This window comes from Pygocentrus nattereri, chromosome 18 (genome assembly GCF_015220715.1).
Source record: "Pygocentrus nattereri isolate fPygNat1 chromosome 18, fPygNat1.pri, whole genome shotgun sequence".
Taxonomy (NCBI): domain Eukaryota; kingdom Metazoa; phylum Chordata; class Actinopteri; order Characiformes; family Serrasalmidae; genus Pygocentrus; species Pygocentrus nattereri.
The window spans coordinates 8,458,237-8,474,913 of record NC_051228.1 but is presented as its reverse complement, the minus strand read 5'-3'; the positions used below and the strand labels follow the sequence as shown (position 1 = coordinate 8,474,913).

The 16,677-nt window shown below is 40.1% G+C and overlaps 1 protein-coding gene across 2 annotated transcripts in view; it reads left to right on the top strand.

The window, feature by feature from the left end:
• gdpd5a (glycerophosphodiester phosphodiesterase domain containing 5a) overlaps positions 1-16,677 on the top strand; it is a 63,681-nt gene that overhangs the window by 16,887 nt on the left and 30,117 nt on the right. For both annotated transcript variants that reach the window (XM_017711922.2, XM_017711921.2), the window contains exon 2: positions 10,237-10,411. In XM_017711922.2, coding sequence (XP_017567411.2) covers positions 10,295-10,411 — 117 coding nt within the window. In that variant the 5' untranslated portion in view covers positions 10,237-10,294. The remainder of the gene's footprint in view (positions 1-10,236; positions 10,412-16,677) is intronic.

Genomic DNA, 16,677 nt, shown 5'->3' with positions numbered 1-16,677 from the left:
GAAAGTTCTTTGGCCCAAAAGTGGGTCAGGCCATGGGCCGCCCCTTTAATGATGAAGTCACTGCCGTGCGATTGTAAAGGTTGTGTTGAGTGCTGCTGACCTGTCAGCAGAACCCCATGCAGGTGACCCTCTGAAAACAGGCCTGTTCCCACTGTTCCTTCCTTTGTGAATTTGAAAAAGCTCATAGAGAGTGCCGTGTCATGGAAACAGGCTGGATCAGGGAGCCGTACACAAACACAGCTGATAGAGCGCAGCTGGCGGATATATACACGCACCCCCACATCACTCCACCGTGTCTGAAGTGAGTCTGTCACGGTGCAGGTAGGAGGGCATTGCTTTGGTATGTTGTATGAGTAATGAGGAGCTGTGTTGATGTTAATGGCTTTATGAGAAGCTGTGCTAATGTTTTTGGGGTCAGGGTGGCTTGCACTTGTCCAGGAAGTATTTGGCCTCACCCTCCACAGCAAGCAGACACTTACCATCGCACCATTGCAGAATATTTCCAATGGAAATGATGTGGTTGTTTCCAAAGTTGCATATTTTTAGAATGACATCTTATAGCTCTATGATTTCGCATCCTAGTGTTTAAAATAGCCTTAATAAAGTGAATGAACTCATTCTTCCTGAGAACTGCTGCTCTGTGCTGAAAGGATGTCTTATAACATTGGACTGTTTTCCCCTTTTAAAGGAGTGGTTTGGTGAAAAATCGAATGTATCCAATTTCCCCCTATGCCAGATGTTATCGATCAGCCAAGACATGGTTGGTGTCTAAATTTAGCTTCTTTAGTTTAGTCCTGGCGCCTCAAGGCTAATGTTGCTAACAAACACTAGAAGTCAATAGTCACCCAAATTCTTTCTCTAGATACATGCCTGAAACTTCTCAAAATGCAAGCAGGTCTTTATGAAAGTTGCATCATGTTCTTTTTATTTCTAAATGTTTATCTTTGGTTTGAAAATTTAAGATTGTTATTTATATATATGTATTTATATGTGCACGTGATGGGGAGTTGCATGATCTCAATGAGCTGATTGAATACTGGCTATTGCTAAAGGATTTGGACAACATATTAAATTGTTCTTTTTCTCAAAAATATTGTTTTTAAACTGAAATAATTTTCAGTAAATTAAAGATAGACCCCTGGGTGTGTGCATTATTTCTGACTTGAGGCTTCAAAGCTACGCTGAATGTGGTAACGGCCAGTCAGTTGTGGTTGTGATGTAACAGCACATGGATGTTTGGTTGCTTCTGATTGTTCTAACTTTGCTACAGACAGTTCATGAGTTCAGTGCTATTAGGTTAAATTTCCACATTTAACACTTAGGACAACACTGTTGATAATGTAGCCTATAATAAGAAATTGCAGGTCTTGCGATTTGAAAAAAGTTTCAAATTGTGATTTCGATATCGAAACGATTAACTTTTCAACATTACTACTGACTTTTAATGGTTGTTGGTGACATTAGCCTTGTAGGCCCATTGTCAAAGTAAAGAAACAAAATTTCTAAACATGTCTCGAGTGATTGGATATACAGGGAGATTCACTGGAAAGAGACCCCGAATATTCTGTTGTAACTCCTGTTTGGATGAAGCAACCTGAACCAAAAAAAGACGCTACATACCTGGACGTATATGTAATCAATTGCATTACATGTGATGCTGTGAGTGATCTCTGGTTTCTGACAGACACATGAAGGGATTCCGGTATAGATGTGTGTATAGCTGTGGATACGGGAGTCTGCACCCGGAAGTCGCAGCGGCTGTCTGGTGCCTACCTCATCACTCTGACGGAGGGGCATCCTGGCTTGTTCAAAGCTTCATATGCTACATGCAATGAGGATCACATTGCATGTTGTTTCGTTCGGATTGCTTCATCCGAGTGAGAATTATTACTGAATATTCACGGCCTCTTTCAAGTGAATCTCCCTGTATTTGGGCAAATTACACCAAAGAGAATCTTAAGCAGTGTTATAGACATTAACCAGACAGAAACTAGATTTCCAAAAGGAAACTTACTCTCTGTTTAGTTTTTATCGAACCATTCCTTTAGGACAAAATAGCAAATGATACACATTACATTGTTTTCTTGCTGCTAAAAGTAAGGTCAGTATTATTGTGTGACACCAGCACTGTTATATCAGTGTGGGTGACATATCGCCCAGCACTGAGGACAGAATGACAGGATTTAGCTTATTTGATTATACAACATTTAGGTGAAATATAGTTCTTGCACATGAGTCAAATCACAGGTTAGTGATGAGCTTAATGAATGTCTAATGTCGATCAGTACATCTTTTAAGGTTCTCTGTGATTTTCTCCAAGGGTTTTACTTTTGTTTTGGCTCAATTTTATCCTGTCCGCTTGTTTTGACATTGAGGCCTTGAGAGAGATGGAGAAATGTAACTTGCTTCAGCTGGTTTGAATATGTTTGACCAAAGCCCTTCAGGAGATGCAAATTTCAATGACATCTAACTAACAAAGCAGACCTACGTGTGACCTGTGAATGTCTTTGTTTATGCAGGGGTGGGTGTTTTTTTTTTTTTTTTAGAAGCACCAACAGAGCCAAATGGTCAATGTTATCTTACTCGGACAGGGATGTTTGTTTAGAAGGTGTGAGGTTAAAACACAGTCATGTGAGATAACAGTGTAAAACAGAACCTTCTGCTAGACAGCCAGTTTTATAGGTATCTGAAATTCTGGCTGATAACATGGTAATACTTAGTGATTTAGTGATTATCACCAGGATTCGAACCCATGATCTCCTGATGATGGGGCTAAACCCATTTGTCCCAGTTAAGCCACTTGTCAGTATTAAGGTGTGTTTTGTAGTAGTGAAATGTGTTATGCATACTTACTCACAAATACAAATAAACTCACCACCAACATTGCAACTACCTAACAACACCTTAGCTACCTAATATATAATGCAAAAGCAACCAGTGGTGGCATCACAACCACCTAAGAGCTTAACTACCACCTGGAATACCATTACAAGAGCCTAGCGACACCTTAGCAACCACCAGGAATAGCATACCAACAGCCTAGCAATACTTTAGCAACCACCAGGATAACACTGTGAACACCTAATAACACCTTAGCTAACATCTGGGATACCATTGTAACAGCCTAGCAATACCTTAGTAACCTCCAGGAATAGCATACCAGCAGCTGCCTGGGATAACAAAGCAATGGACTAGCAACTCCTTAGCAACCACCTGGAATAGCATAGCAATGGCCCTGTCAAGGTAGCTCAAAATTGGTTCCTGAACTTTTCCTCCTCTAGTTATTGATGTTGTTACCATTAGTATTATTAATATTATTTGTGCTATGCACATAAAATAACCTTTGTGGTTGCTAAAAAAAGATCATAGTTTTTAATTTTTCACACGTTTACGGGAATAAGAAGACTCTTGGCTTTGGCTTAATTTGGCCTAATATTATCAGTTAGCAGAATTTTTAGCCACTTACAATCAGAATCGGTATCTACCTCAAAGTTTTTTTTAAATTAGTCAGGCCTCTAATTGCTGGTACACATTCATATTTCCCTTAGCTGTGGGGATCTGTATGGATGATTTGCTTTTGATTAGATATAGCTGGCCTTTTGAGCAGGGTCGCTAATTTTGCCTTAGATAGATCTTTATAAATCATTAAGGAAACAGATGGTGATGGTTACTGTATCTTATGGGGAAAACTGACTCATAAGAGCTCCAAAGAGCAAGGCCATTCTTGGCTCTTTAGACACTCGAACGTGCTAATGATTCATTTACATGCTCATCCCACTGTCTGTATGGGCCAATTCATTATTCTATTATTAACAAGGCTTATAATTGAGCTCCAGGCTTCAGTACAGCAAATCCTGTGATTTTATTATGAGTCATGTGCATACAGCAGTGTGGCTCAAGTGCACAGTGAGAAATGCCGTTATTGAGGAGAGTGTGCAGGGAGCCCCTTTCGGAGAGGTCGAAGTAGATCCGTTAAAATATCACTTGATATTTAGCTTCTTGATTAATCTGCGCCGATGAGTTTGTAGTGATTAGGCCATTAGTATGATGAAAATGATGCCACTGGATTCTTAAAGTTCTTGTTTTTATCTTGTTTATTCAGTATTTTGGAATATTAGTATTAAAGATTATAGCAATGTTGGAATCTTTGAAAGGCAATGCATGACTTTTCATTGTTTGACTCTGTAGCCTTTTTGACCCCTAGACGCATTATTCAGTAATATTCCTATATTATTTTTATATTTAATTTTTTCCTCATGTATGATGTTTGTGCAGGTTTGTGTACCACAAACATTGATAACTCGTTTGCATGTAGCCATTTTCATTTAATCTCTTTTTATCCATAGCATTAAAAACCCTGTTTTTATTACTGTGCCTTTAAGAGTGATGGATGTAAATGACTGCATTGTGCCTCATTCGAAAAGAAGTCCAGGCTGAAACACTCCTTATAACTTCAGCGTGAATGGGCGGGGCTAAACTGCTTTAGACTGAATAGATGGATGTATGTCAATACATTTGTTTCCATGACATCACAGACACAGTGAATTCAAAATGAGCCATTGAGACTTTGTTTACATACATCAAACTCATATTTAAAAAAAAAAAAGTGATCAAAATTTTTTTTCCATGAAATGGGTGCTTTAATGCAAATTATACATATTATTTAGTAACTGTCATAAAACGAATGTGTGTAAACCTAATAAAGTATATACAGGGCGATTCACTCGAAAGAGGCCCTGAATGTTCAGTAATAACTCTCGCTAGGACTAAGCAATCTGAACAAAACAACATGCAATGTGCTCCTCAGTATGTGGAGCTTTGAACAAGATGGGATGCCCCTGCGTCGGAGTGATGAGGTATACCCCTCCGTTTGGTGCATACCCCTGTACCCATATATATACATACACCTATACCCGTATCCCTTCAGAAACGGAGATCACTTCTAGCATTGCATATAATGCCATCGATTACACATACATCAAGGTATGTAGTGTATTTTTTTGGTTCAGTTAGCTTCATCCTGACGGGAGTCACAACAGAATATTCGGGGCCTCTTTCAAGTGAATCTCCCTGTAGAAAGAGGAGCTGAAGTTCAAAGGGTTAATACTCTGATTTCCTAATTTCTACTATCACTAAGGATAGTTTCCCTGGATCAAATGCATTGATGTACATTTTGAAAGGAGGTGATGAAACGCATGTGAGGATGCCAGAGCCGGAGCTTCACCACCAGTGGGGGAAGTTCTACTAGCCAAGATAATTTATGTTCCCAAGACAACCGATATTTCATGAGTCGTGAGCTGAATAATTCATCGAGCTCCGAAGACTTCAAGCCGCACTTTTGCTCATTGATGTATTCACATTGGTTCTTTATTTTGCTGCCAAGAATGCTGTTCGCAGGAGAACATGCTTAGAGATGGAAGGAGCTTTTGGATTGCGTCTGAGGTGCAGCACAGCAAGGTGTGCTTAGCACTGCTTTAACCATGTTACAGGGGTTCACCTGTGTTTTGAAGACATGCTGAAATCTTAATATAGTTGCAATCTGACGTTTTATCCATACAGTTAGCCCTAGTGAGTGCGGAGCATCTTAAAGAAATGGTTCAGCAGAAAATCAAACTCAAATGTACACAATTTTCCACTTGCCCCAGACGCAGGCGATCAGGCACGGCTTTAACTTGGCGCTGGAGCTATTTTGCTAACAACCACTAAAAGTGAATAGTCACCCAGATCTTTTCCATAGATATTTCCACAAAACCCAACCCAGACCTTATCTAGATTACTGTACTGGTACCGGCAGTACCAGTGCTGTACTGGATCACAGCATTCTAGCAGGCATTTGGATTTCTCTATGCTGTCGTTGTTTGAGGGGTGTAAGAACTGCTCTGTGTAAAAGCTTTAACTGCAGTGTGATTTTCTCATACTAGACAAACAGTGTCTTCCTTTTAGGTACGTTTAAATTGAAATCAGTGCTTTTTTCTTGTTTGATCTACAGTAACGTCAGTTTGGCCGCGCTGTGCAAGTGAAGGAGTGCCGCTTCAAGTTAGCCAGCTGCTAAAAACAGCTAGCCTGGGAAGCTAGCATTCTCCCGCTCTCCACTGCCACACATACAGCGTCCTCAGTTTATTTTCGTTTATTTCAGGCTCTAACTTGCATGAATCCACTTCTTTCTTTCACTTTTGTTGCTTAGGAATGCACTCTGACTAAAATCTGACTGAGCGCTGTAACACAACGCTGGAGTTGTGAGGAGCAGACGTGATTGAACGCTGTTAAAGCGTGTTAGGATAGAAGTGAGTTCGCTGTGGGGCAGTAACGCACAGTTACGCCACTCGTCTTGTCACAGGAGAACAGCTTGCCGGTCGCTTCATTCAAACAGGGACTGTCTAATCCCACATTTCAAACATTGCCAAGGTATATTTGCCAAGCAATTTTACTCGTCACCCTTCCCTCTCTAATCATGTCGAAACACTCAGAATTGCGCCCTCTCGTGGCCACAGCAGAGTAATGTTGCTTTCCTTGCAGTAGAAAATGCCACCTCTGCTGTCGGTAGAACGCAGATGTGTGAGAAGACGTTTCTTATATTTCTACGAGGAAAGCTATATCGCGATAATTATTATCATTTTATTGCCCAGCCCAGTTTTCTACTAAAATATACCCTAAAACCTGGATATCTTGGATGTGGAGTAAGGTTTTATGGACTGATGACATTTGTAATTGTGATTATTTGGATCATGAGAAGCAAAAACTTCTAAGACTAAACTTTGGAGGTGTGGAAAAAATATCCCTGCAGATTTTGAAAGCAAGTCTTCTGAAAAGAACGGAAGCTGTAAAAAAAAAGTGGACACACTATAAACACTAAAACAAACTGAGCTATATAGACACATACTTTTCCTGTGTTTGTTTCCCAATGCTGAAAAATGAGTAGCTGGTACAGAAAAGAATGGCGGTCTTTGACTTTGTTCAGCTCTGTGTACATTAACCAGGCTAGCTGTGCCGTAATCGCGGTGGTGCTGCAGGGCTCGTGAGCTGCACACTGTGGGATGCTAATGACAGCGCTGGATCACACCTCCTCATAGACCTCTAATCTAGCCTAATGACAGGAAGTGACTAAGTGAGACCTTCACACTGGCTGCCTGTGTGTGTATGTTTGAGAGAGCGAGTGTGTATTTAGCATGCTAATGATCGCCTGCTGTGACCTCCTGTCAGCACGAGCTGAGGCCAATGCCTGATGAGGTCATCAGTGCTGGATGTGGCCTGTGTTCCCTCTTTAATGACCATCATTTGCTGTGTTCATTCAAAGCCCCCCTCTGAATTCAGTGCAACATCTGTTGTTTTCACATCAGTTCCCCAATGTAGCCGAGATGCATCACATGCAATCTCTGGAAGGGCAGTACTAATATTAAGCACTTCCAAAGGGTTTATTGAGCAGTGATATTTATGTTTTTCCTCCTGTTCCTCAAACGAGTTACTCTTTTCCAAAAAGTTGGGACAGTATCTGAAATGCTAATAAAAACAGAACTGCAAATTCCGACCTGTATTAAGTTGAAAACGGTGCAAAAACACAATATTTAATGTTTTACCTTATAACCACATCGTTTTTCTTGTAAATATATGCCCACTGTAAATTTGATGCCTACAACATGTTCCAAAATAGTTGGGGTTAAGATTAAGATAAGTGACCCTTATTAGTCCCTCAGTGGGGAAATTTCACCTCCGCATTCAACCCATCCATTCAGTGAAACACCACATACACACTAGTAAAGACACACACTAGGGGTCAGTGAGCACACTTGCCCGGAGCGGTGGGCAGCCCTTATCTGCTGCTCCCAGGGAGCAGTTGGGAGTTAGGTGCCTTGCTCGAGGGCACCTCGGTCATGTAATGTCAGTTCATGGGAACCGAACCGGTGACCTTCTGGTTGCAAGGCTGGTTCCCTAACAACTGCCCCATGAAATGGGAACATGTTTACCACTGTGTCACCACTGTTTGCTTTAACCCCTTAAATGGCCACCAGTGGGCTCAAAGTTTTATTACGCAGCTTAGCCAGTTTACACTGAAGCCCCTGTAGTTACTGAATAATAAGCCTAAGTATGTAATAAGCCTGGGATTTCAAGGAGTTAAACACTGAATAATCATTTAGCGACTGAAGACACAAAGTGGGCATTTTTTACATTCTCCTGTTATACAAGTCTTCAGCTGAGTTGTGCAGTTGCATAGGACCTACTTGCCAAATTTTGAGCTTTACTAATTAGCATTTTCAGTGGGAGACAGGTCTGGACTGCAGGTAGGCCAGTCTAGCACCTGCACTCTCTGATTATTCAGCAAAAACGTGCAGAATGTGGCTTGGCGTTGTCACGTTAACATAAGCATGGACATTCCTCTCTGTCTAAAAGGCAGCATATCACTGTTGTCAGGAGAAAACCTTGTATCTCCAAAGTAGTAACTTCACAGGAGAAGGAAAAAACCTACTTTACTTTTAATGTAAGCCAAAGGAACCAGACTTTTTTCCAAGTAATTTTGGGTCATTTCTTTTGGTCCATTCATCATGAACTATGGGAGCAACAGGCATTTTCAGATTATGTCAAAAAAAGAAAAACTACAAAAATGGAGATACAAGGTTTTCTTCTGACAGCAGGAATATGTTCACAGCTAGTCATACTGTGCTCTACATTGACCAGTCTTAGCAACCAAGTAGACCTGGAACAAGACAAAGGCTGGACTGTCTCTTATGCTACCACTTCCAGGACCTAACGGAGAGTTTGTGTGCAGTGCAGAGGTTTTTTGGCGCATTGACGTGAACTAGAGAAGGGAAGGTGAACTGACAGATAGATTGACGGACTGAAATTCAGCACTGATTTCCACAGATAGACCTTGCGCTCACCTGCGTCACTCACAATCTTCATTATCAAAGACATTAGAGACACTGCTAGTGCTGTTTACACAGTAACATGCGTTCATTTACTGAGCCTCCTTCTGACATGCCAGCTGACATTACAATTCACTCTTTACTGCTTTTGTCAATGTTTTCTACAGTTACAGCTACTTTTGCCTACTTTTCTTAGTTTACGCATTTCTGTGCTTTAAATAAGGATTACCTGGCTTTTCAGTGTCTTTGAATGAAGCAGTTAAATGAGCTCAAAGCGTCTTAGCATGGACAATTCTGCTTGGCTGAGGTATCTAAACATATGAGCTCACACATCAGCTGAAGTCTGTGTGACAAGGATATTAAAAACTTTTGTTGTTTGATTCTCATTTTTGTATAACCATAGCCTTCTGTTAACAAGCGATGCTGTTATGCTGTTTGATTACAACTGTTGATTACAACTATTAATGTCTTAATTTATTTATTGCATTTAACTCTTCCAACTCTTGAGCTTTGATAAAATCCAGGATCAGGCCATATACAATACTGTGCAAAAGTCAGGCCCCTTAATTTATTTAATTTGCAGTCAAACCATTCCATTATTTACAGGACATTTATTCCTCAGCACCAGAGTAAATACTGAAAACATATATTTGACAAAAAAAAAATTCAGTATTTGTGTCCACCATATTTCCTTTATTACAGCTTCCATTCTGTTCAAAAGACAGTTGTTCATAAAACTGCATGGATGTTTTCCACACCTCCAAAGTTCAGTCTTAGAAGTTGGTTGTCGCAATTCAGTTCATTCCAATTATGGATTCAGACTAATCAGTACATAAAACCTTCAGTTGTCATCTTTTTCATCAATTTGCATTCTCAGTAAATCTTTCTTGACAGCGACTCATCCTCTCAGACCCATAGGTTTGAGTTGTCTTCTTACAGGGGAAGAATGGGCTTGATTTTCTATCACAGTTGAAAGCTTTAAGTGCTGTTTAAGTGCTGTTTATCTGATGGGAACAGTTTTGGTGGTCTACCAGGTATTGTAGTTCCATTTAATCAATGGCTTTTAATCATTTTGCTTTCATTTGCAACATTTAAAAACACCAACTGCCGTTTACATTGTGTGGACATCTCATGACGACTGGATTCCAGAATGTCTGAAGTTTAAAGATTCTGTTTGTGAAAGTAACAGACGTTAGGAACATGTTTTATTCGCCTCCTTTGACACATGAGGTTCTGTGATGTTATGTTGTTTAGGCCATGAAAGACAAAATGTGATCCACAATCAGAGCGTTCACTCCAAGAAGTTAGTTAAATATGGACCAATGCCTGGATTTGACGCTTTCCAAGTCGCCTACCATATGTGTTGGTTTGTCCGCAGGCTTCGTGATACCGAGTGGGATGCAAGCAGATTGGTGCTGGGCTGAGCGTGAAGGAGCATGGTGAAACACCAACCCTTACAGGTCTACGAGAGACAGCTGTGTTTGTCCTGCCTGACTGGGATCTATGGGTGCCGCTGGAAACGCTACCAGCGCTCCCATGACGACAGCTCCAAGGTAGGACACTCCATTATCGCTTTCCTTGTTTGTTATCAATCAGTGTTGTATTATATGCAGATAAGCTCATCTGATGTTGAGACTATAAGCCAGATGTCTCTGATATACAGCGCCATTATTGCCACTGCAGCACACCTGGCACAACACATACAGGCTCCCCTTTGTTGGCACAAATGAAAAGCAGAGCCTTTTTGTTCTTATCTTTTCCATCTCCTAATTATTACACGTCTGGATGTGGCTTTTGGAGCTCTACTAGGAATAGGAATAGGAGCTAGGACTATTGCTAACAGTTATATCAGAAAACAAGTAATGTACACATTGATAATGAAGTAAAGCAATGGATTTTAACAAGAACAAACCACACAGTCTTTCAAAGAATAAACTTTATTGGAAAACAGTAAATAAGAAAGCTTTTAAAAGTGTACAGTTGTATGCAAAAGCTCAGCGAAGAATTTTCAAAATTCGGTGCATTTTTAGTTTCCGTGGCAACATGCTTCCATCAGTCCCGTAGCGTTTTATTTTTAGTGAATGTATGAACATATAAAAATTGAAATGTGCATAATCATCATGCAGACTCACCTATCCATGCTCTGTCCACAGATATAATTTTTTGTGTGAAATAATTTCACAAGTAATTAATTTACTGTTTTTATTTTGAATATTTGTGAATTGTTTTGCTTTTAGCATAGGTCAGATTTTTAAACTTTTTTTTTGATCATGTTATTAAACCAATATTACCATATTGGCTTTGTTGTTGTTTCCGAACTGCCTGGTTTTTATTAGCTGCAGCAACATATCGCAGCTGTCCAAAGAAAACCATGTGTCTCCATTTTTATCGATTTTTGTTTTTTTGCATCATTCCAGCACACCAGCTGTCCTTTACACTGTGTGATGATTTCATCATGAATGGACCAGTAGAAATGCTCTAAAATCACCTGGAATAAAATCTCTTTACATTGACTTACATTGAAAAGTAAGAGTCATTTGGTCTTCTCCTGTAAAGTTACTATTTTAGATACTTGTTTTGGCAACAATATTGTAGATCTGAAGCATTGCATTTCAAATGGGAAGCTTAACAGTGTGTCGTGAATCTAAACCAAGATTGCTGTAGTTTCTCATTAGGTTGAATGTGATTTCTACCGAACTTCTCTAAAGCATCAACCATGGACAGATGAATGTCAAACTAATTACTGATGATTCTCTAAGAACATTCTTTTAATAAATCATTATTTTAAGCTTAATCAAATGCTTATGACAACCTAGAATATAACTAAAGGATGCTGTGAGCCAGTACAGTTCCCTTTCTCCTCTGCTGTCTGTCTACGTGTGAGAGGTCGAGAGAAACTCAAGCCAAGGTTTCAGGTTCTCCCTAAGGTTGTGTTGTAGGTCATTCCTGTCTGTATACAACACACAGTGGAGCGCACTCCATTAAATGTCTGCCCTTTCCGCTCTGCTCTGGTGACACCAACACACGTGCCAATATTAACTACAGCATTTAGTGAGCCAGAAATGATTGCTAGTTCAACAGGACGTCCGCCCTGGGGAGCAGAGTGATCGCATGTATTGACTAAAGTGGAAACAGTGCCAGATGCAGAATCAATGCTAATCTTTGCCTAAAGTTCTCCAAATAATCATGACACAGTGGCTTTGAAGGGAGTAGGTGTTCAATATGATCTGATAAAAAGAAAAGCGCTTTGTTTGTCTTAAATAGCTTTAGTAAAGGCTGCCAGTACTGAACTGATACAAGGCTCAGTTCCAAAAAAGCTGGAACAGTAATATCGAAACTGTACGCAGTGATTAAAAATGCTGTTTGGTTGGTATTCAACTGACTGATAATATCCTAAATACTTATTTTAGGCTGCAGGGGATGCTATTTGAGGTGGTGAAATCTGTACCCTCTCCTCTTTTCTCTGTACATCTATCCAAATCTAAATATGGTCGAAAAAGCAGTGTTTGGAGTGTTATCTATTGCATACATCCATACTGTGGAGTTATATTTTGTATTAATGCTTGAGGTTTCCATTTAGCTCATGAGGCTTGACATGCTTGCATGACAAGGAGTCTTGCATGATTGCTATGGTAACCTGTGTCCATTCAGCCAAAAGGGCATTTGTGAGGTCAGGCGCTAATGTTAGTTCATCCCAAAGGTTTTAATGGGGTTGAGGTCAGGACTCTGTGCAGGCCACTGGAGTTCTTCCACACAACTTTTCAAACCATGTCTGTATGGGCCTTGCTTTGTGCACAAGGGTACAGTCATGCTGGAACAGAAGAGGGTCTTCCACAACTTTTGCCACAAAGTTGGAAGCATATAATTGGCTTTCTAGGATGCAGCATTAACATACCCTTCAGAACATTATCCCCCCACCACCAAATCCTGAAAAAACACCTCCGGACCATTTTCTCTCCGCTACCAAACTTACTGTTGGTATTATGCATTTCAGTAGGTAACGTTCTCCTGGCATCCACCAAACCCTGATTCATCCATCACATTGCAAAATAGTTAAGTTTGATTCAGAGTCTCCAGAGTCCAGTGCCGGTGTGCTGTACACCACACCAGCCAACGCTTGGCATTGCGCTTGGCATTGGCACTGTAATGTCTAATTTGCAACATGGTTCCGTGCCATGTAGTATAAACTGAAGTAGTAGTTATATCAACATCTTATACAGTGAACAGCTGAATTTCAAATCAAATAAAGTACAATTCAGTCAGATTTCAACAACATTTATTGTCAGTTTTCTCTTTTTAGAGCACAGCATGTGAAATAATCTTGCTCACTTTCTCCTCTGACTGCTGTTTCTCGCCTCGCCCCTCCCGCATCACTTACTTGAGTCTCAGTGTTCATCGTAATGCTCAGATCTGATTGGCTGAGTAGCGTCACGTGTGATATTTACAACGCATGTGATTGGTCTGTGAGTCTCCCGGGGCGCTAAACTAGTACCGTAATGACAAGAAAAGTTATGCCAGTTAAAATAGGACCATCCCGTAGAAAGTAAATAATTTTCCGCAGTTTAACAGTTATCGGCCCAGGTCCGCATAGGACAGCATCTGTGTCCGGACCCTGGCCGCGGTCTGCCTTTTAGTGACCTCTGACCTAGCCGCTTCCAGGGCGAATCTAGCAGGGCAGAAATTTCACAAACTAACTTGTAGCACAGCTGACAATCTATGGCAACGGCACATTTAATGTCACTGAGCTCTTCAGTATGACCCTTTATACATGCCAGTTTTTGAATCTTTAGCAATATTGACCTCAATCAGAAGCCACATAGTGCACGACAACAGCAGCTAAAGCTCGTAATGTGCACGTTTACAAACCCTCCATTAGAGCTCATTTATTTCAGCTATTAAACACTTAAGAAATGAGCGGGTGTGTTTAGCTAAGCTGCCATTACATTATGCAGTTACTTTAAACAGAGGTGAGTAGAGTAGCCTAAACCAACACTCAAGGAAAGATGTTATTACTTTGGTGAAATAAATACAGAAACAGAAGTGAAAAGTATAAATCATTTCAAAAAACAGCTTGAGTAGATGTACAAATGTAGTTTTAAAGGGTAACTCCACCGATTCTGTGAAATTTGCACATGGTTAAATGGTTATGATGTCATTGAGAATGGTTTGGTGTGAAATGCTCTGCTCTGGTGAAACTCATCAAGAGAAAACTGTTCACATTAGTGGCGATAGGAACCAGACGTCTGAGTTTAATGCCTTTAAAATCTCACAAAGTTATTGAAATGGTTATGAATACGCTTATGTCTTATGTCTGATCAGATGTTGTTTTACGATAGTTTTGATATAAAATTTTGGATTAAAACATTATTTTTTTAAATCCACAGAAGGGTACATGCAGGACAAGGTAGCACTAAATGAACTTTTCCATAAAATCTTGGGTTTCCCACCATTTTACCATTATCAAAGCTACATATAAAAACTCAAAAGATGTGTAGGTTCATTCATTGCGGACATGGTGGATGGCAAAGTGACTATATTTGTGTTGGAGACAACCTCTGGTTCCTGTCATCACCACTGTAAACCTGTAAATTTCTCTACAGTGAGCCATTTCACAGCAAACCACTTTGGATGACTTGATTGTCGTCTCTCAGCATAGCCTGGTGTGAAAATACATTTAAAATAATCCTATTTGGCATCTTTAACACTTTTTATTAAAGGGCCTTTCATTGGCCCTTTCTTCATTTTTAAAAAAAGAAGTTTGTTGTAGTATATAAACGTAAAAGTTCCAAAAAATCTTCAGTCCATACAATCCATAAATGAAAAGTAAGCTGCAAATATAGCCTGTTTTGAATTTGTTGCTTTTTGTAAAAACAAGTATGTCACTTTTGGCGGAAGAAATTGTGTCTTGTATCTCCAAAATGGCAACTTTACAGGAGAAGGAAAAAACCTACTTTACTTTTAATGGAAGTCAATGGAACCAGACGTTTTTCCAAGTGTTTTTGGATCATTTCCTTTAGTCCATTCCTCCTGAAATTTACACACAATGTAAAGGGTATCAAGCATTTTCAAATTATGTAATTATGTCAAAAACTGAAAACCCGTCAAAAGTGGATATACAAGGATTTGTTCCGACAACAGCGATATGTAATATTTATATATAAAAACATACATACGTCTGTGCGTTCAGCCTGTTGCAGTTTAGCTTCAGTCACTCACACTGACGTTATTAGGAGGGTTTCAGCCCAAACTGCCCAAGGAACAATGCAGTCATATGCAAAAGTTTGAACACCCTTAATCAAATTAGATGATTTGTTAACACATCCTCTGCGAAGATTAGACTATCACTTTCAGATAATCACCATTCCATCTGCCCGGGGCTCCCAGACTTTTACATATGACTGTACAGGGCAGCCTTTCAGAACAAGAGTCATTCCCATGTATCGGCTTTAAATGTGCAGGAGCAAAAAGGCTGGAAATGGTCATGTAACAATGAATTTTTTGCTGGTTTTGGTGGGTAAAACTACACAGATGTCATAAGTGGGCGATATAGGGGGTGTCTGAGACACGTTCACAGTTCACTTGCTCTGCTGTGTTTCTCTGATGTACCTGTTTAAACTCTTGCTGTTCTGGCTGTTGTCTAGTTTGAAAACAAAGGCTGGTGAGGTTGGGCCCAAATTAGACGGTTTATGGAATGTGTTCAGTGGGCAGTCCTGAAGTGCTGACAGCAGCGAAAAAGCGAGTGGACGCTGCTACTTTGCACGACTCTGACCAAAAGGAATGCTGCTGTACACACACACACACACACACATACACACACAGCTGTGTGTCAGACAGCTTATACAGGTGTTTCCGTTATAGCCTCTAAAAATATCTGATAATAACCTCATAACACTGCATTTTTATATACTTTGTCTGTTATTTCCTTTATTTCTTTCTATCTGCCTGTTATTCTTTTTTTCTTTCTTCACAACTGTTTTTTCTGTCTTTCTACCTTTCTGTCAGTCCTTGTTTTTGCTCTATATATCTGCCTAATATCTTCGGGTTCTCCGGTTTTCCCCACAGTCCAAAGACATGCAGTCAGGCTGTTTGGACATGCTAAATTGCCCCTAGGTGTGCATGTGTCTGTCTGTCTATCTGCCCTGCGATGGACTGGCGACCTGTCCAGGGTGTCTCCTGCCTTTCGCCCAGTGACAGAAGGAGAAGCGGCTTAGATTTGTGTGTGTGTGTGTGTGTGTGTGTGTGTGTGTGTGTGTGTGTGTATGCCTATTATTCTTTCTTTTTCTTTCTCCACAACCATTTTTCTTTCTTTCTTTCTTTCTTTCTTTCTTTCTTTCTTTCTTTCTTTCTTTCTTTCTTTCTTTCTTTCTTTCTTTCTTTCTTTCTTTCTGTCATGTGTAATCATGCACCGTGGCTTTGTGATGTGATTGAAAAAATGTGGATGTGCATTGTGTGGATAGACATTTTTATTAATAATGGCATCAAACAGTCAGCACCAGTTAGCCCCTCCCTCGCTCAAGCATATTCATTAGTAAACTGTGCAAAAACACGGATAATTGAATATTGAAGTGTGAACCTAGTATTGAGAATCCAATAGGACTGTGGGCCACAAATAGTTATACCCCTTCTTTCTGTTTCAGTAGTGCTCAGATGAATTGGTATTGCATTTGACCTATGAGGCATCCTCTCATGCTGCATACCTGAGTATCTTCCCTGCCCCCAAACACCATCCACTCAGCTCACTGTCCAGAAAGAGCTGGTAGAAGTAATGTCTCATAACATTACATTCTGCTCGTCAGGATCTTGCTGATTGGCCTGGGGA